The sequence below is a fragment of the Lycium barbarum genome, chromosome 1 (genome assembly GCF_019175385.1).
Source record: "Lycium barbarum isolate Lr01 chromosome 1, ASM1917538v2, whole genome shotgun sequence".
Taxonomy (NCBI): domain Eukaryota; kingdom Viridiplantae; phylum Streptophyta; class Magnoliopsida; order Solanales; family Solanaceae; genus Lycium; species Lycium barbarum.
This window is the reverse complement of record NC_083337.1, coordinates 145,104,364-145,125,708: the sequence shown is the minus strand read 5'-3', so window position 1 is coordinate 145,125,708 and position 21,345 is coordinate 145,104,364. Positions and strand designations below refer to the sequence as shown.

At 34.6% G+C, this 21,345-nt stretch overlaps 3 protein-coding genes across 3 annotated transcripts; all 3 read right to left on the bottom strand.

Annotated features, from left to right (window-relative positions):
* Positions 1 to 261: 261 nt before the first annotated feature.
* On the bottom strand, positions 262 to 2,217 carry LOC132641780 (F-box protein At3g08750-like). The gene is made up of 2 exons (XM_060358873.1): positions 2,060 to 2,217; positions 262 to 1,925 (listed from the first exon to the last, which is right to left on the bottom strand). The coding sequence occupies exon 2, from the start codon at positions 1,903 to 1,905 to the stop codon at positions 724 to 726; it is 1,182 nt and encodes a 393-aa protein (XP_060214856.1). The 5' UTR covers positions 1,906 to 1,925; positions 2,060 to 2,217; the 3' UTR covers positions 262 to 723.
* A 10,995-nt stretch (positions 2,218 to 13,212) lies between these two features.
* On the bottom strand, positions 13,213 to 13,863 carry LOC132615640 (F-box/kelch-repeat protein At3g23880-like). Its single transcript, XM_060330260.1, has one exon. It carries the CDS (start codon positions 13,861 to 13,863, stop codon positions 13,213 to 13,215), a length of 651 nt encoding a protein of 216 aa, XP_060186243.1.
* Positions 13,864 to 17,902: 4,039 nt separating this feature from the next.
* Positions 17,903 to 20,487, bottom strand: LOC132612630 (F-box/kelch-repeat protein At3g17530-like). Its single transcript, XM_060326770.1, has 2 exons — positions 20,249 to 20,487; positions 17,903 to 19,760 (listed from the first exon to the last, which is right to left on the bottom strand). Exon 2 carries the CDS (start codon positions 19,741 to 19,743, stop codon positions 18,544 to 18,546), a length of 1,200 nt encoding a protein of 399 aa, XP_060182753.1. The 5' UTR covers positions 19,744 to 19,760; positions 20,249 to 20,487; the 3' UTR covers positions 17,903 to 18,543.
* Between the last annotated feature and the right edge of the window lie 858 nt (positions 20,488 to 21,345).

Genomic DNA, 21,345 nt, shown 5'->3' with positions numbered 1-21,345 from the left:
CATTTGTCATGCTCTTTTAGAGATATGACGTCAGATATATGTATTTTCTTCCCTCCAATCATAACTCAAGAAGGAACTGGTGCTACTACCCTAATGATGCGTTGACGATGGTGAAGTTCTCTCATCTGCGTATGCTACTGTCCAAAGAAATCAGCTCTGATAAACGTGCTCGACACCTTAGGCCAGCCCTTTCCAAGCCCAATAAAATATCCTCATGGATTAAGTGAGACGCATACATGGGAGCTAAAAGAATGAGTAACAGTGTTGACTAAAGGAACATGTGCGCCATGTAGAAAAAGGCGGAGTCAAGCTACAGGCACGATAAAATTATGTAGTTACTCATTGGCTTGCGGTCGTGGAGTTTCTTGTCATACTTTATAGGAAAATTAACGAGAGAATAGGTAGGCGGAAGTCAGATACTCGGGTATATGCTGGGTGGTTACTCCTTTTTCTTTTCTTTTTTGATAACTCTTTAATTTCAACTTTTTACATGGATATTTAAAATTATAAGATTAGAGGGCATTTTGTGTACATTCTACATATCTTTTAGTTGAAGACCACAAGATTTAAAAGTATTTTTTATTTTTTTAAACTCCGTCCAAGTCAAAACCAAACAAATAAATTTAAACAAAGGGAGTAATTAACTAACAAGGCGACAAACTTTATCTAAAACTAACTAACATGAACAAACAGATTAAGAGATGAAACAGAGGCCAATGACGTTTAAAATTTGGCGAAGAAGTATTCAATATTATCCTGCTCAGTCGGATTTTCTCTGTTTATTGGAACTAAGCTTTCCTTATAACTAATAGGCCAAACGCTGCCAGAGCCTATATTGGAGAAATTTAAACCAAAATCTGTAACTTGTTTAGTTGTGTGGTCATAATACACCAAATTGTAAGTTTGCGTCATTTCATAAATATACTTATCATACTCCCATATGCCAAGAGGCCAATGCGCCGTTATTGGCGGATTCACAGTAACAACTTTGATCCAATTATTCTCTCCGATCCTCGCCCATATATCGTAAAAGGACGTCATAGGTTGAGCCATTTCGCTACAAGACATGGCAGCAAGAGATCCCCCCCGCAACATTAGCGCACCCCAATGATCATATGGAATTGGTGGCCCTTCCATCTCCCCAAACATTTCAGTTGTGAAGTCAAATGTTGAGATAATATACACATTGTCTTTAGTGACGCACAACCAATAATAGACCCCATTTAGATGAGTGCAACCAAGGGACGCACATAAGCTATTGTTGTAAGGGAAATTAGGTTCAATGTGCTTCCAGGAGTCATTTTTCAACGAATAAATAGCAGCAAACACTTTAGGATGAACCTCCCTTTTCTCATCGTTCATGTATGTTCGAAGCGATAAAACTTTGTAGTCTTGGCTCACCGCGTCGTACCCTATCCCAACAACATTTTCGTGCTCATCGAAGAATCGCTGGAGTTCAAATGAAACCATAGGAATAATCCTACATTCTTTGGTAGCAGGATTCCACCAAGCAAACCGAACATTACATAGAAAAAATCCCTTCTGTAATAGGAACAATCCATTAACTGGACCATAAATAGCTCTGAAATCACTAACATCTTCCCAACGGAAAATACTCTGACGGGAAGGGACAATGCCTGCGATTATTTTCTCAGGGAACAAGAATAAGTTAATAGCTCTTAAAGGGGGCTGTGGTGTATAGTTAACCCCGAATTTACAAATACAGAGACGAGGACGACTACTCTTGCTACTGAAATGCTTCTTGATAAAATCTGGGCTTTTAATAAGATCTTGCCAACTTTTGCATACACATTTGAATCGCAACAGTGATCTCACAGGTAACCTGGTCAATAAAATATCAGTTACAATTTCTTCTCGCGAATAGCTTTGGATACTAGTTGCCATTCTGCTCCTTGAATTTTTTCCTACAATATATGCAAATATCTTGGTTATTTTTAAAGCTTACATAAACATTAAAATAGAAAATTGGTATCGAATACATATATTGATGAACTAAAAGTCTAAAATCAAAAAATTAATCGACAATTGGAACACTAACCTTATATGAAGATGAAGAAGGCGCCTTTTCATATGAAGACGTGTGACAAACAAATTATACAAATGCTGAACGTACAATAAGAGTGAATTTTTCTCGCGAATTATTCAGAGTAAAGAATATGCAGATCACAAAAGGCACAAAAAATAGTGAATTCTGATGAAATTAGTCTTCATGTAGGCTGAACGTACAATAAGAAAACAAGAGATTGAGCTTATAATTAGGTAATAATCAATGAATTTCTTTATAATAACGATTAAAATAATATCCGTTCAATTCCTAAAAGACTGGGTAAAAGAATGGAGCAACATAAGGGGCATTTAATTTATAGTATGATTTACGTTTTTCTTCGAACAGTGTGTTGAATCTCATAATTGTCAAAAAAAGATCATATGGAATCTTACGAACCAGTTTGTATAATATTTCCATACGTGTTAAGCTTTAAAATACCAGGGACTGCACCTATAATTAAGTAAAGAATTAAAGTGAAATAATCATAAGGAAAATTAAATGTAAGGTAAATTGTGTGTTCAACCAGTTTATTGCCATGAACATTACATAGGAATTTCAAGCACCCCATCTCAAAAACAAAGATTGGGGACTATTGGAAACAATGTCAGAGATCTTTGAGATGTATAGTTGGTGATCTATCTGTTGAGCGAGCTAATAATTCCCACGTTAGTAGCCCAAAATAAAATAAAGTTATATATAATATGCATGAGATAGTCCTAATGGTGTAAGGTCTTTTGAGTGAAACTTTGTGGATTTGGCCCAAAACGGACAATGTTATACTAACCCGGAAGTGTACAAATTGTCTTTTTTAGGCCCCCTATTTAAGAAAGTAAAATTTACTTGGTATAGCTTACATTATTACCTATTTATGGAACATAACTAAACTTTACCATAATTATATTCAGTAGCTAAAATATAACACATTTACTTCCTATAGCTACCACTTTTTTACCACTCATCTGATAACTTCCACGCCCCTAAATTTAAGTAAAAAAAAAAAAAAAGGTCCCTCTCTCCTATCCCTCTAAATACACGCCATTATGCCCAATGTCGCTTAATTTCCTCCAATTTCAAATCAATTTTACAATAGTTCAACTTCCTTGTTTATCTCTAATTAACTACTCATTAATTCACTCATAATTCAAATCTAATTCCAAAAAAAGGTAAGATTCAATACTGATTTTTACGTTTCACCATGTATTTAACTTATATTGTATTTTTTTTTCGTTTGAATCAGCATTGCAACTCTAAATAATTAATTATCACTGTTTGTTCTTGGTTGTTTTTTGTTAGATTCAAGTGAAATGGCTAAGAAAGCTTCTACTCCGATGAGGACTAGAGGTATAGAACCCGAATTTTCAATTCCTAATGTTTTGGATTGATGTTTTAATAGTTATTTTTCATATATATTTTGGCTATATTTTAATTTTATTTTGATTATTATTATGTTCAACATTACTTGTTCTGGTTTCTGTTGACTATATTTCAGATATATTTTTCATATATTTTGACTATATTTAGAAAAAATATAGAAAAATAAAAAAAATAAAAAAGTTGCAGTGAAAACGTTGCTACCTCAATTATGAACTCAATTATGGCTATATTTTGGCTATATTTTAATTGTATTTTGATTATTATGTTCAATATTACTTATTCTGGTTTCTGTTAACTATATTTCAGATATATTTTTCATATATTTTTCAAAATTTCAGAATAACCAAAAAAATAAAAAATTTGCAGTGAAAACGTTGTTACGTCAATTATGAACTCAACTTGATTTCAATATTTCAACAGATGAATTCAAATATATATATTCGTTGTTTAAAACGAGCTTTGTTCACTGGTTTGATATTGTTATTTTTCAAAGTTTGTTGATGACCTAGTTTTTGAACTTTTTTTTTTTTGGGTTAAAATATGAATGTACTTTTTGAATTCAATTTTTTTTTTTAATTTGTTAGCTATTTAAATGAGATATGAGATCAGATATGGAATGGGAGGATATTTGCGTGAATCAGGGAACATTAAAAACTGATTTTAATTTAAATTGGAATAGATTTTGTTTCCATAAATATAGCACTTTCAATTTTCTCAGCGTGTGTATTTCCGTTATATTTATCCTATATTTAAGTCGACGTATCTATTAGCTAAATATAGGTCCTCCAGTTAATAATTGTAAATATAGAATATGTACTTACAGATTGTTAGAAGGAGCTAAAATGTAGATGTTTGTGAAAATTTTACTTTAAGAAATACGCTCCCTAGGAATCAACTTCAGACCATCTGAAATTGAAATCCCGAGTCTAAAGTTTGAATGCAGTTCATAGAACTTCAATAGAAGAAGAACTTTTTTCACTCGTGCTTGTCATCCGCTTATGAATACGGTTCAATTATTCTTAAATATGGTTAGTAACCAGATTCTCATGGGATCATTCACACAAATCCCAATTTCGGGATGGTCTTTAATTTTTGCCCCTCAAATTTGTGGTTTTTAATTTTTGCTCTTTAGCACTTGTCGTGCCGCATAAGTTTAGATTTCGCTTGGCATAATTTATATTTTCGTATCATAATGCCCCACAAGTTATGCCGGACACGACAAAACTTTCAAAACTCAACATAAAAATAGCCAAAAAGGGGCACGAAAAAGGATAAAGAACATAAACAAAAGGGCAACCCGGTGCATAAGCTCCCGCTATGCGCGGAGTCCGCGGAAGGGCTGGACCACAAGGGTCTATTATACGCAACTTACCCTGCATTTGTGCAAGAGAATATTTTCACGGCTCGAACCCGTGAGCTCCTGGTCACGTGACAACAACTTTATCATTAAAGCCAAGGCTCCCCTTCACGAAAAAGGATAAAGAACATATGTCCCAAAATCATAACTCCAATTTCTGAACTTTACAACAAATTCTGAAAAAAACTACACAACTTATGCCGCATAACTTAATTCGTACAGAACTTATGCCGAGCGAAGCAAAAGTCCAGTTTCCCAAGATAAATGTTATAGAACTTATACCAAGTGAAGTGGTTTGGATATTTTCATTAAATGAGCACCAGAGGCAAAAATTAAAGGTCACAGATGCGAGGGGCAAAAATTTAAGATCATTGCGTTTGAAGGGAAATCCGTGCAAAAACTTCATTCCCATGTTTATATCAATAATTTCATTCCGAGAATGAGTTCTTTTTAATCACAATGACGTCCTAAAATTGGAGGTCTTTTTCTAAAATTGAATTTTCAGTTGTACTTTTTAGTTTGAGTGCCAATAATAGCATAGTTGCTTAATCCTTCTTCCTTTTACCTATTTCAATACAGGTGCTTTTCATGCTACCTTTTAGGGAAAACTGATTTGAAGGTCTCTCTGTGTCTCTGAAGCATGTTTGAGCTAGAACGCGAGGGCTTTTTCGCACCCTTCCAATTTTTGGAGATTAAATTTTTTATTTTAAAAAAAGATCGTAATTACATGGTGAAAACAGGTCTTTTTCTATTTTCCAAGCCATATCAAACAAGTGCTGTGATTAAAATTCTTCTTTCCCCATTTAAGTTTGAGAGACTTCTGCAATTAGTGCCTAAAAGAATCTGATGCTATCATCGGTCTTACCAATTACTACTATTACGAACTTCGATGTTAATTTTTATCATGGTTTGGTATGGCAGCTCGTTTGACAATTCCTTCGTGGTAATACGGAATTCTCAAATTCTGAAAGTTTCTGTATTTCATTGAAGTTCTTTTCCCTACAATATGTGCACAGTGCACTCAGTAACAGATTTGATTCATTCACACTCCATTTATACTGACGAAGCAGTCCAAGTATAAGCACATACAAAATTTCTAGCGTTGTATGCTACTACTTAAATACGCAGCAGCAGTCCAAGTATGCTACTACTTAAATACGCATTTTGTCACATTTTGCACTTTTTTCTTTTAGTCATATCTTTGTTTTTAATTAGTTACATCGGAATCAGCTCCTAAGATTCTGGTCGTGCTCTTTAAATGTAAAGACTCAGTATTGAAATACATTGACAATAAGTGTGTATACGGTAAAAATCGGATATATGTTAAACCGGTGAGATCGAATACCGAAGGAGGAAAGGAACAAGAAACGTACATGAAGGCTCCCGTTCTGAACCGGAGGAATGTTTGGATTGAAGCAAAGGGAGGGCGTCATTTGGGCCGGTTCCCCCATGATCGGGTTGATTGTTGCCATTGGTCCGTTTGGTCGAGGCCGTTGGCCCGTTTGATCGTGGCCGGTGGTCCGGTAGATCCATTGTGCGGTTGTCACGCGTCGATAACGTCCTATCATGTTCAACTGCCAATCGTACGGGTGTCAGATCGTACGGTCAACCTAATCCAACCTAACCCAACTCAGAGCTTTTTCATTATTATTTTATTATTCATATTGTATGACGTCCATAGGGCACTACTATAAATAAGGGGCTTTGTCCTCCTCTTAAAGGGTTGGCTTTTTCATATCAAGAACTCTTGTAATAGCAAAATATATACAAAATCTCCCTCCAATACATCAGATTCATTCCGTATTTGTTGTGCTTATCTCTTACGTTTCTTCAATCAAGTAACACTCGTACATTAACAAACATACACAAGTGCATAACAGACCACCAATTATTAGTTGCTTCTTTATAGCATATTTATAGATTTCTTTCCTCTATCAAACAAATTCAAGATATAACCACATACCCTATACCTCACCAACAAATTTAATTGATTATCCAAATTCGGGGTAAACAGTTTGGTGCCCACCATAGGCCTAGGATAATAGTAGTTTTGATCTTAATCTCTATCTTACCCATCAAAGTCGAAAATATCTTCTGTTCGTCTCCGAAAAAATGGACCAAATGGCTGACAGTGGACAATCTGGTCACGTCAACAACAATGAGATTGTGGCCGAAAATGAAGGCAGCGGGCTACGAGGATTGTCAAACTCTACTGACCTTATCCCCGTTAATTCGAGGGAGGGCCTCAATCGTCAAAACACCGTGGACCAGGAGAATGCCACCTTACCGGCCACTGATCCTCTAAATACCCATAATTCTGTTACTTTGTCCCGGGCACAGGGCCGGAAAGAACCGGATACACCTAATGACAATATTGACTTACGTTTAATCTTTTAAATGTTGCAGGAACAGAGAGCAGCGATTGCCGAACAAGGGATTGCAATTGCCCGGTCGCAAACCCGAGGGGATACAACGACCCCGGAGAAGACGAGCGGTATTGCTGAACCCAGAAGGGATGAGGCATGGGTTATTGAGAGCAATGGATCCGGAGCTGGCTCCTCCAACGAGGTTCTAAAAATGCTCGAAACTTTGGCAAAACGGGTAGACTTGACCGAAAAGAGGGTCGAAACAAACAACTCTCGGGTGGATCTGATCCCGGGGGCTCAGCCTCTACTGAGAGGGCCGGATTCGAAGAGGTATGTCCAAGGGCCTTTTCCTCCGTGTGCGCTCCCTAAATTAATCCCGAAGAGGTTTAAAATGCCTGATATCCATAAGTATGACGACACAACGAACCCACACGAACACGTGACCTCATACACATGTGCCATAAAAGGCAATGATATGGAGGAGGACGAGATTGAATCGGTATTGCTGAAAAAGTTCAGGAAACTTTGTCAAAAGGAGCATTGACATGGTACGACCATCTACCTGAGCATTCGATCACCTTTTTCGAAATGCTCGCTGATGCCTTGATCAAAGCTCACGTCGGTGCCAAAAAGGTGCAGGCCCGTAAGGCCGACATTTTTCGTATAACCCAAAGAAACAACGAGTTACTGCGTGAATTTGTCAACCGATTCCAAAGGGAGCGGATGGAACTCCCCTCGGTTCCAGAAGAATGGGCTGCACAAGCTTTCACAAAGGGGCTCAATGTTCAGAGCTCAACGGCTTCGTTCAAATTAAAGGAAAACTTGTTGGAGTACGAGGCTGTGATATGAGCTGATGTCCATAACCGATACGAGTCGAAGGTTCGGGTGGAGGATGATCAATTCGAGCTTCCCCGGGGCCAATAAATGTGAATAAAAATTTTGAGAGACCAAGTAAGGGTTACGAAACAAAGGTTGAATCGTCGAGGGAAAGGTATCGACCATACTCCCATTCAGAGAAGCAAAGCTTTAGGCCGGAGAAATCGAGGGTTAGCCCAAGCCGTTTCTCCGGTCGGGGTAATAAACAGGTCGAGCGCCCGTCGAACAGTCGGGTCTCTCATTCAGGAGCGATGCCGGAAGCTTTGCCGGCAACAAGGACTTACCAAAGATATCAGAGTACAACTTCAACGTCAGTACATCGGGCCTCGTCTCGGTTATTGGTCGTGTCCTGGATATAAGATGGCCAAGACCTCTAAGGTCGGATCTGGGCCAAAGGGACCCGAGCATGGTGTGTGAGTACCATGGAACCCACGGTCACAGGACCGAGGATTGTCACCAGTTAAGAGAGGAGGTAGCCCGGTTATTGAAGAATGGTCACCTCCGAGAATTGCTGAGTGAACGAGCCAAAGGTCACTGCAAAGAAAGGGAGGCTCACCGAAGGGCCGAGCCAGTAGAGACCCAGCATATAATCAACATGATAGTTGGAGGTACCGATGCCCCTCGAGGGTCGGTAATGAAACGGGCTAAGGTTTCTGCTGTTCGCGAAAAGCGCAGCTGGGATTACTTACCCGAGGGCTCTATCTCTTTCAGCTACGAGGATGCAGAGGGCATCATTCAACCGCACAATGATGTATTGGTAATTTCTGTACTTATCTTTAAAACTCAGGTTAAACGTATTTCGATTGACCCAGGTAGCTCGGCCAACATCATCGATCAGATCGTGCCAGTAGCCCAGGTACTCAGCGGGTTCAACATGGCGAGCGAAATCACAAAGGGGGAGATGTTGTTGCCTGTGAACATCGATGGCATTATCCAGCAAACGGTGTTCTACATGATCGAAGGGAAGATGAAGTATAACGCATTACTGGGCAGGCCCTGGATACATAGTGTTATGCCCTATTTTGAACGGGTCCAAGATAGTTTGCAAACTTTCCGGTTCTTCTAACTAGTATAAAAGGGTTAGAGTCGCCACCTTATTTTTAAGGAAAAACAGGAAATCTATATGTATTTATGTGTCTACTCCATTTTTAGTCCACGAAACCTATGAGATTTTAGATAAGGGTTTTGATTTACCCCGAGGGGAAGGTATTAAGCATCCCTCAGAGCTTGTCCAAAGACAGTCCTTAAACTTAGTTTAACTGAACACTAGAGGGGGGTTATCTATCCGTTTATCATTATTATTACATGTTTTCAAAATGTTATGACTTCATGAAAAGCTACACTACGTGATAGTATACTAAGTATATACAGTGTATACAAATGTATTTATATCAAGTATCAAATGTTTTATAAAGAATGTATATTAAAAAATAATGTACCTCGTAAGTATAAAAGTGTATAAAGATTCGATGAAATCTTCGGGTTCCTTCCGAGTGTCGTCTTCGGGATGTGTCTCCGGTTACCTGTATAAACACTTAGTAAAAGTGTTAGTAAGAGAATGAATAAATAAATATCGAATGAATTAAAGAAATAATAAATAAACTTAACATAAAAACCCGTCTTTTGTATAGGGGAAGCCTTGGAAATCGACGAAATTTTTTTCATTGGCCAAAGAGTGTAATATTTGTAATAAATTGTAAAATGAAAGAAAAATATTTTAGTTAAAGAAGTTTGAAAAAGTCAAAAAATAAGGAATGTGACATAAAGCTTTTAAAAGGTGATTTGACACAGCCTTTGAAAAGTGATATGGCATAAAGTTTTTGAAAAGTGATTTGACATAAAGTCCTTTAAAAAAGCGATTTGACATTAACTCTATTAAACTTGACAAAAGGGAGATAAAACTTATTTTGACCCTATAATTGGTGTGTAAGAATGTATATGTATATGATATATGTAAAAAATATAAGAATAAAAAAATGAAAATATATATAAATGTAAAAATAATGTATAGACAATGTAGAGAAAATATAAAGAGCAAAATGTGTAAAAAATAATAAAATAAAAATGAGCATGTAATGTGATTATATTGACAAAAAGGTAAAAGAAAATGCTTGCAAGTGTATGAAAAATATTTATAGAGGAGTAAAAAAAAATGTATGCAAATTTAAAGAAAAAGTAGAGAAAATGTATGAAGAAAATATAGAGACAATGTATGAATAAATATAAACAAAATGCATGAACAAATATAAAGACAATGCATGAATAAATGTAAAGATAAATGCATGAATAAATATAAAGACAATGCATGAATAAATGTAAAGATAAATGCATGAATAAATATAAAGACAATATATGTAATGTATATAAAAATATAAAGGCTATGCATATAATGAATGTAAAGACAACGTGAAAGTTAATTTTCATCTTATCATTTCAGAATAAAAAAATCGGGCCGAATCAGTCCACATGGGCGACCTGCGACCCATAACCAATATCCAACAATCTCAGAAGCCAGGCATTCTGTACCAGCTCAAAGCCTTATAGCTAGATCAAAGACCGCCTTAAACTGCATCTTGAGTCTTAAAAATTGAATCCCTTAGCCCCTGGATTAGTGCGCAAGCAAAAGAACAAAAAAAGGGTCATCCCATTGTGCAGTATATATATGAACCTGTTCATTATGACTTATATATACTCAATCACATTGAATTTCTACACTTTTTGGTTGAACATATAACAGTCGATGAGTATTATTCTTTGTCCACTTCGAATAGTAGTAATTAAGATTATACATTTTTACGGTTACAGGTCCAAAGATAAAAATATTTCTCTGATCACTTTTCCCTGTTTATTCTCGTTGTTTTTTGTTTTCCATTTGTAAGAATATTTGACCATCAGAAGTGGAAATATAACCCCAAAATGACTAGTTCATGTTAAGGTAAAACATTTTTTTTTTTTTTAAATTTCTCTTGATATGCTAAGGTGGATAAGTAAAAGTCAAAATTTAATATTGGCTTAAGTGACTAAAACGCTCCTGAACTTGGCGCGTTTTGCAACTTCAGTCCCCAAATCATTGATGGACTTCAAAACACCCCTAAATTCGGTTAAATGGGTTTTATTACACCCTTGAGCTCATGACTCGGAGTGAGTGTAGTCACTCGCGGGTCCAGCTGTAAAATAAGGCTTATGTGGCCCTCGAAGTGTAAAATATTAATGCCACATGGCATTTTCATCCTATGTGTCCTCCACATAGATAAATTGTTTTGAAAAAAAATGTAAAACCGATTTTTATAAAAAAATATAGAACAATGAAATATTTATTTTAAATATGAAAAAATTGATTTAAAAAAAAACTGAAAAACTACAGTTTTAATTAAAATATCTGTAAAAAAAATAATGAAAACTTGATATTTTTTTAAGTGTCCTAAAAATACAGATTTTCATGATTCTTTTAAGACACTCTTTTAAAAAAGAACTGGAAAAACTGATTTTTTTTTTAAAATGTACAAAACCCAATTTCTTTTTAAAAAAATAATCCCGAAAAATTAGATTAGTTTTTAAATCTAGAAAAAAAATATCAGTTTTTCACTTTATTCTTAAAAAAATCAGTATCCCAGATTTTAAAAAAGTTCAGTTTTTTAATAAAAATTCAATTTTTTTTTTATTCTTTTTTAGAAAAATGGGTTTATTTAGTTTTCCAGATTTTTAAAAAGTCCAGGTTTTTTTATTACGAAAAATAAATTTTCCAGATTCTTTTTTAAAAAATAACGGGTTTCTCAGTTTTCAAGATTTAAAAAGTTCCAGATTTTTTAATAAAAATCCAGTCCAGATTTATTTTTAAAAAATGGGTTTTCCACATTTAAAAAAAATAGTTTTTTCTGATTTTAAAAAAATATACTCATTTTTTAATGAATTTTCCAAAATTGATTTTTTTTTTTTAAAAAAGCTAACGTGGCGCCTCTCACGCGCCTGTTGGCGTGTGACTACACTTGTTGTGCCACGTGGCAGCTCGGGGATGAATTAAAACCCATTTTGCCAAGTTTAGAGGTGTCTTGAAGTACAACAATAGTTTGGGGACTAAAGTTACAATTCGTGCCAAGTTTGGAAGTGTTTTAGTCACTTAAGTCTTTAATATTAATATAGCGGATAAGTAAAATGAACGGAGAAAGTAACAATTATCTGTTATCGACGCTCTGTATATGATTTCTAAGACGACACGCACTTGCAAGGCTGTATTAAATCAACATCATTTGACAAATTGTGAGGGGTAATAAGAATTCTCATGTATCTAAAATTTCAGTATTTCCTGATGCATAACGCACTCATTTACTTAGATTGGAAGAAAAAATGAAACTTTTTTTTTTTTTTGAGTGTGTGAAAAAAGAAACAGAACACTGCAAAATGGAAAAAGAAAAAAAAAATTAATCGCTACATTTACAATGGCAATCTAATAGAGTAATTAATTTTCCCTTTCTCCTTTCACCACTTTAGGCTCATTTGAGATTCATCTCGTGCTTGTTTATATCCCAAGTTATTCGGACTCTCTAAAAATATTTTCACATCCGTGTCGGATTCTCCCAAAATTAACTAATTTTGGAGTATTCGACACGCACCCATCGATATTTTTGCAGTAACCTAGTTTAAAACTTTGTGAAGAAATATTCAATATTAGACTGCTCAGTGGGATTTTCACTCCTTAATGGAATTGGAAATAAGCTCTCCTTATAATTTAAAGGCCAAGCCCATCCAGATTGTAAACGTTGAAAAAAATCGAATCCAAGATTCGTTGCTTGTTTAGCGCTCTGATCATAAAACACCAACCTGTAAGTTTCCGTTAGTTCGAAAATATACTTATCAAACTCCCACATCCCATTAGGCCAATGCCAGGGTATCGGGGGATTCAACGTATACACTTTGATCCAATTATTCTCTCGAATCCTTTGCCATATATCATATGTCGCTATCATAGGCTTCGCGACTTCATTACTGGCTGTAGTCGCAAGTGATCCACCGCGTCGTCCAGCTATTGCCTGGAATAGGTGGGCCCGGCATTTCCCCGAATAATTCAGTTGCAAAATCAAATGTTAGAACTCTGACCACATTGTCCTGGTCACATATCACCTGGCTACTGGCCATCCAATGATAAAGTCCATCTTTGTAAGTGAAATTCTGTGTCACTGATATTTCACATTCGTGTGAGTAATTAGGTTCCAAGTACTTCCACGAGTCATGTTTCGTCGAATACAGAGCAGCGAAAATCTTGGGATGAAGATCGGTCGTCCATTCATCCCAAAATGTCCTAGTCCTGAGTTGTTTGTTTTGTCGTAACCCATTCCAAGCACACGACAACAATCATTGAACGTTTCTTTGAGCTCAAATTCGAACTTAGGAATAAGCCTAATCTGTTTCGTTGCAGGATTCCACCAAGCAAACCGAATATTATCCATGAAGTGTCCCTTCTCTAATAGGAAAATTCCATTCATTGGACCATGAATATCTCTGAAATCACTTACACCATCGATATAAAAAGTCCTCTGATGAGTAGGGACAGTTCCAGCAAATATTTTATCAGGGAGTAAGTAAAAATGAAATTGCCTTGTAGGCGAAGGTTCGGTGTCGTAGTCAACACCAAACTTGGCTACTATTTTACGAGTACCAGTGCTCTCGTTATCGAGGTGTTTTTTGATGAAACTCGAGCTTATGATGAGATCGCGCCAACTTTTACACACACGTTTGTATCGCAACAATGATTTAACAGGTAATCTCGTTAAAACATGATCATTAACAAGTTCTTCTCGGGAGTAACTCTCTGTATTACTTGTCATTCTGCTCACTTATGAAGGAGGCTTACCTAAAGTTATTATTATAATAAAAAGATTGAATTACTTTACGTACCTCATTGAGAGGGAAAAATAAATAAATTAGTGCAACGAACTATATAACAATATCACTAATATGGTAATTTTTGGTGCTATTTTGACATAGATCATCTGAACTAATTACTTCTTAGCACTTGTGGGAGGAAAATTTATATATATGGATCATAAAAGATAGAGAAGTGAATAATTTTCGTGCATCTCTTATTTTTATAGATAAAAAAAAATAGATTGACAAGAAAACAACCAAATGAGCGTAAAATTAGCTAACCGGTAATTTTTCCTATAACAATGACGTAAAAAAAAAACTCCGTTCAATTCCTAAAGGACTGGATAAAAAGGGATTGAGTACCAGAAGGGACAGTAAATTCATATGATTTCAATTTTGATCTGAGGAGAAGAATCCTTGTAAACCATTGTTCTCCCTCTCTCTCTTCCACCCCCCCTCCCCCCTTCACATTGGGCAAAATATTATTTAGGAAAAAATATACTCCTAGATTGTATAAAGAAAACCGACAAACTACATCAAACCGATAAATCGAGTCAAATTGAAAAGAAAACCCGATTAGTCGTTTGGTTTGATTTGGTTTGGTTTGGAAAAAATAACGACCATAATTGGTTTGGTTTGGTTTCAGCTAAAAAAAAGTCAAACCAAACCAACCCGACCCGACATTACATGTATTCAATTTTAAAAATATTTTATACATAAAAATATTTATTTGTAATGTAATTTGTAAATATTCTTAAATTTTTTCGTAGTTTTTTATCTTTATAATTTTATTTCAAGTTTGAACTTAGAATTTTGAATGTCAATAAGTTTTATATCTCATAGATGTTAGTAACTCAAATAAAGTTTGATGGATGTTAGTAACTCAAATGAAGTCCAAACCAAAACAAATTCAACACAAATGCTAACAAAAGAAATTCAGTTACACTACTAGGAATGACACTAATGTTCATAATTGGTTTAGAGAGTGAAAATACATAACTTTTTTTTCCTTTGTCATGTAATTAATACTTATTAGCCATACTTATTTTAGCACGACTAGTATTTTTAGATTATGGTCATTTTCTTTATGACTTATTATTTAGCAATATTTATTTTTATCGACTTTATTATCTTTTTTATTGAATACTTTAATACAATTCACCCATTTCACATTTTGTATTATTTTCTTAAAAAAACACCTTAATTATATAGTTGTATCTTATTAGGACTAAAAAAATATTTGAAGTAAAAGTTGTATGTTTTGTATGAAGACTTTTTTGGGAAAAAGAAACTTGAAAAAATCGAATAACCCGAAAACCCCGAGGTTGAAAAACCCGAATTTAATTGGTACCCGACTCAATTGGTTAGGCTTGATATTTAAAAAATCCTAACCAACCCGATCTATGTACACCCCTATATAAGACCTCCATCCAGATTTTCCTCTATAATATTTTGCTTCCTTATGGTTTAAGATAGTACACATTTCTTCCTTAATCGTTTAATTTTTTTTTGAGTTACGGGTCAAAAACACACCTTAAGTGTCACTTTTTTTTAATCTTCCTATCTGAAATATAAGGTGTGAGAGTTTGCTACTTAAACTATCACCAACTAGTTAGCAAAACAAAACACGCTTAAACTATCATTTGTTCACTTTTCCTACCTGATAGCTGAGGTAGGAAAATTGAATAAATGATAGTTGAGATGTGTTTTGCTAACTAGTTGGTGATATTTTAGATTGAAAACTGTCACATCTGATACTTCAGGTAGAAAACTTAAAAAAAAAAAAAAAAGCAGCATACTTGAGGTGTGTTTTTGACCATTATCTCTTTTTAAGCCAAACTAGTTTTAAATGATAAGTGTAGTGCTAGATATATTACAGTCTTGTGATCGACTTTACCATTCATTCACAGCTTCGGTCATCTTCTTTTTCTTTTTCTTCTTAAAATTTAGGGATAATAACAGTTTTGGTCATTGGTGAATTCTGCTTAAGGTCCTTGTTATTTATAATTCAGTATATTTATTTTTAATTAAAAATGTATGTTTTTTATCCCTTCATACAAAAAGTATTTTATATTTGACTATTTATAGAACTATATTACAGTAAAAATAAAGTAACAATACAAATTTAACATAACACATGAGTAATTAAGTGGTGGAGAGATTAATACTTACGATAAATTTATGAATATTCACAAGCAAAGGGTTCAAATGCGCATAATTCAGTTAATTGAAGGTTTAATGTGCTTAGTCAGATATCATAATGACTAAAATCGAAGTTATCATAACTTAAGGATAAGAAGTGCTATTAACTTTTTTTTTCCTTCTTATTTAATAAAATATTTTGTTATGTAGTAACTTCTATTAGTTCCAAGGACCAAGTGCGCACATTTATATTAACTAAAATTTAAATGTGTTTAGTCGAATAATCTAAGGGATAACTTTTGAATAACCCAATAATTTTGGAACCAAAAGCGTTATTTCCTCTTTCTCCGCTCTTTGTTATTAAACAGATTGTATTGGTCAATCTTTTCTAAAAATAATAGTCCATGCAGTCAAACTTCTTTGAAGCTAAAAGTTTTTTTATTTTGGTGGGGGGGGGGGGGGGGGGGGGGGGGAGGGGGGGAGGGAGGAGGGGGGGTAAAAAACCACTTATTTTTGGAGATTGGAGGTGCTTGTCCAACAAATGTGTTTTTGAGCAACAACAAAATTATTTTTCTGATAAGGAAAGAAGCAAACAAACTTTTGCTTATAAGAAGTAGAAAATCAATGTTTTCAAGACAAAAATATTCGTAACAAAAACTTTTAAGCACCAATACATTAATCTTTTTTCATTTGCTTTTCTCCTCCCCTTACTCCTCTTCAAGACGGATTTTCAATTTATATTGAATGATGTTTATGGTATATATAATATCTAAATCATCATGTAAAGCTAAGTACTACTTCCATCCCAATTTATGTGAAGGTATTTTGGATACATAAAAAGAAAGATTTTTAATTTATGGTCTAAACACTTCAAAACATTGAAGTTTTCATGACGACTTTCTGCGCGATGCTTTAATCGTAAGTTTTTGTGACGACTTTAAAAGGTAGCCACAAAATATTAAATTAGAGCTATTTCCCACGAAAAAAGGCGAGTTTTAATGGTGACAAAAAATAAGGTTTTTGCAGCGATTTTTAGATGATATAATTTGGGGCAACTTCTAAGAAATCTGTTGTGGATTGTGGCGATTTTTTGTCGTTGCCATAAAAGAGTTTCAACCACAACACTTTTCTCAGGGATCCTCAAGTAGCCACGAAAATTCTTTTGTGGCGACATTCCCACTCTCTGAGGCGAGTTGGGTCGACACCGAAGGTTAATTTTGTAGTAGTGAAATTAAAACAAGTCATTTTTGTGGTTATAAATAATATCATTTAGGGTATAATGTGAAGTTTAAAGTTAAATTGTTACTAAACATAGAAAGATGTCATTATTTCAAGGTAAACTAAAAAGAAATAGTGTTACATAAATTGATAAAGAGATAGTAATAAATAAATAAATTAAGAATTATTAAAATTCAACCGCACTTTTTGAGAAAAGCACTTCTTAAATTATGTTATGTTTATCAAATGTTGAGAAAAGCACTTCTTAAATTAATTGGCCAAATAAACTGTTCCTATCCAAAAGTACTCTCTTCTGAAAGATTATCTTGACAGAAGTGCTTCTCAAAATAAACAGTTTTTTGAAATTTGGGAAAACAAGCTCATAGTTATTAGTTAAACTAATTTGCAATTGAGATAGATATACATCTTATTGCCTCGTGCAACCACAATTAGGGTTGAATTAATGTACTTTCATTAGCAGTATCCTGTAGACACATAGATGGTCAGTTAAGGAATCAGATAGACTTATAAGCAACTCAAAAAATACTTTCAAAGTGTGTCAGCCCCAGGCTGATAATTTAATGCATTGAAATTAGATGTGAAAGAAGCAATTGCTTAGGTAAAGTATTATTAGGGAAATGAAAATCATTGGCTTTACTCCCTTGAATTTCGTAATCACTAGTTAGATAATTATTTAATTTGACAATTAGTTGAATACCTTCATTTACAGCCATTTGAACAATACATGATTGTTATAATATTGACCCTAACACTAATTAGTATCAATTCCCAGTTTGATCGAGATCATTCATCATTCACTCACACTCTAATATCATCTCTAAGCCGAGGTCACTTGCAAGTCCGTTTGTAATCAACATCGTATGGCAATTTCTATGAGGTAATTAATAACTACTAAAAATCCTCAGGTTCTGAATATTTCAATATTTCCTGATGAAATGCACTCAGATGTTTGGATCGGAAAAAATGAAACCTTTCTTTGAGAAAGAAACAGGACACTGCAAATTGAAGAAGAAAACATATGCGCATGTCCGATTTAAAACGGACTTGTGCATATGTTTAAATTAACTCCATAAGCAGGACCAAGCATATTGCAAGATTTCTTTCAGAGAATCTCCTTATTATTTCATATCAACTAAAAAGAATTTAGTTCAGCTGTAGGATGTCTATTGACAGATTTTCATGACTGAATTATATAGATAATGAAATAATCAGAGATTGAGTTTTTCGAACTTTATATGTAACTCACTGCTCGTGCTTGTTTAATACTTTACGAAAAAATGTTCAGCATTATCCTTCTCTGTCGGTTTTTCTTTCTTTATTGGAACTAAGCTCTCCTTATAACCCATAGCCCAGTTAGAGCCAGAGCTTAGTTCCAAAATTTGAAATCCCAGATTAGTACCTTGTTTAGCTGTCTGATCATAAAAAACCAACTTGTTACTTTGTGTTAGTTCAAAAAGAAACTTATCATACTCCCAAATCCCAACAGGCCTATGATCTGGTATTGCAGGATTCACAGTATAAACTTTGATCCAATTATTCTCTCGAATCCTTACCCATATATCATAACAAGCTGTCATTGAATGTGTAACATCATCACTAGACATAGTTGCAAGTGAACCCCCTCGTAACATTAAAGATGCCCAATGGTCACCTGGAATAGGTGGTCCTTCCAGTTCCCCGAACAATTCAGTCGAAAAATCAAATGTCCGAATAAAGTACACATTGGTCTCTTTGTCGCAGAACCTCGCGCTCATAGAAATCCAGTAGTACATTCCATTCTTGTAGGTGCAATTTTGGGATGTACATAGTTGACATGTGTGCGAGAAATTAGGTTCTATGTGCTTCCACGTGTCATTTTTCGTCGAATAGACAGCAGCGTAAACCTTAGGGTAAATATCGCTTTGCATGTCATCCCAAAATGATCGAACCCATACGATTTTGTAGTCATGAGTGACGGGGTCTATTCCTATTCCAAGTATACGATTCATGTCTTCCCAATATTGTTGTACCTCAAAAAAAACTCGAGGAATAAGCCTACACTCTTTGGTTGCAGGGTTCCACCAAGCAAATCGACCATTCTCCATGTAATGTCCTTTCTCTAATAAGAATAAGCCATCAATTGGACCATAAATACATCTGAAATCACCAACATCGTCGCAATGATAGATTCTCTGATGTGTAGGGACACATCCGGTAAATATTTTTTCATTGAGCAAGAATACATCGAAACACCTAATGCCCCCATCTTTGTCGTATTTAACACCGAACTTGCAAATCATTAGACGGAGGCGATTACTCTCACTATTGAAGTGCTTTTCAATAAAACTCAAGCTTTTGATGAGATCATTCCAGTTTTTGCACACACATTTGAATCGCTCCAGTGATTTCACAGGGAACCTCGATAAAATATGATTAGTAACAATTTCTAGTCTTGAATAGCTCTCATTGTTAGTTGTCATTCTGCTCAAATTATTTCCTGTAATAATATGTGCAATCATCCTGGTTATGAACAAGCTTAATTACCCAAACCTAGAAAATTGACAAACTCATAAATAAATGAAAAAAACCATTAGACATGTGATAGATTGCAATATACGGAGAACCATTTCCCCTGTTAATGTACCTCTTTCTTTTCAACATTTCTTCATTCCTAACTAAAAGAAAGTGCATTTCCCCTCATAAAGTAAATTGATTCTTCCCAATCATATTCATTCAATTTTGTGATCTTTCGACAATTCACTTTTCTTTCACTTCTGCATCTTGTAATAAAGTGTATAAAAGCATCAATTTTCCGGATTAAACATGCGATTTAAGGACGCTTTCACAATAAAAAAAGATAAAGAAGGCAAGATAAAGGAGAAAGTAAAGGTAAATCGTTAGCAATATATAACTCACTATTGGGAACAAACAGAATACTACCAAAGAAGTAAAAACTAACTAAAATCAACGGATGAATAATCTAACCTTATATGCAGGAGCGTATTAGGAGTTGGTGGCTATTTTTATCAAGAATGGTGGCTCACAAAAATCAAACAAGCAAGAGAAAAGAGAGGTCAATGGTGATGTTATAAATAAAGAAGAACGCAGAGTAAAAATGTTTAGATCATAAAATACACACATGTAAATGGTTCTAACAGGAACAACAACAACAAACTGAACGTAAAATTAGCTAACCACCCGTGATTTCCTGTTACAACAAGGACAAAAACAAATTCCGTTCAGTTCCTAAAAGAATGGGTAAAAGGATTGACCAATGACTAACATGTAAGAATGAATAGAATTATTGATGTTAATAATTACATGTACAGTGGAGTGTTTGTTTTGTAGTTTTAACTACATTCGAACAAGGTTTGCACATTTGAAATGTTTGGCTTTCTTACCGTTAATATAATCTCAAAAGGCATATTCTACATGGCATTATATTCCAAGTTCGGAAAGAGACGTCACATGATTTTCATAATTTGTAAGAGAATTAGAAGGAAACTTTTACTTCCACACGACTAAATTCTAGGATTTTTAGTGCAACTACACTTTAATTTCAAATAAATTGGAATCAGCTATATGAGTTTCATTAGTTATATTTCTCCGTTTATACTCATATAAGACCAATATTATACAGAAATTTCCAATACTGTTTATTGTGACAAAGGCTAAAAGACCCCTATGCTTACTTTGTTTAATGTAAACTTATTAATATGGCCAAACATATTCGCAGCTAATTATGATCACCTGTAGAGATTTTTTTTTTCGCAACTACTTGCATTAAAAAATTAAGAAAAATCTCCTAACATTAGTTCTTCATGATTGATCTTTTTTTTTTCCAGATTTATAACATCTTTAATATACTCCAGGACCACCTCCCCTTTTTTTTTTTTTTTCCCATGATGTGATCTTTAATAGGAGCTACTGTCTCACTTGCATGAGCACTGATCATGGCCTTTGTGCTGTGGACCCTCTTTTTTTTTCAGATTCCAAGGCCACTACATTATTTTATAATCTCACAGTAGAGCCTTAGGCCCCAATAATACACATACCAATATCATTGTTGTTGCCTTTCTTCT

Bases quoted from the DNA above. Each gene is read 5' to 3' on its own strand.
- LOC132612630 (XM_060326770.1), bottom strand. From the start codon at position 19,743: ATGACAACTAACAATGAGAGCTATTCAAGACTAGAAATTGTTACTAAT.
- LOC132615640 (XM_060330260.1), bottom strand. From the start codon at position 13,863: ATGACAAGTAATACAGAGAGTTACTCCCGAGAAGAACTTGTTAATGAT.
- LOC132641780 (XM_060358873.1), bottom strand. From the start codon at position 1,905: ATGGCAACTAGTATCCAAAGCTATTCGCGAGAAGAAATTGTAACTGAT.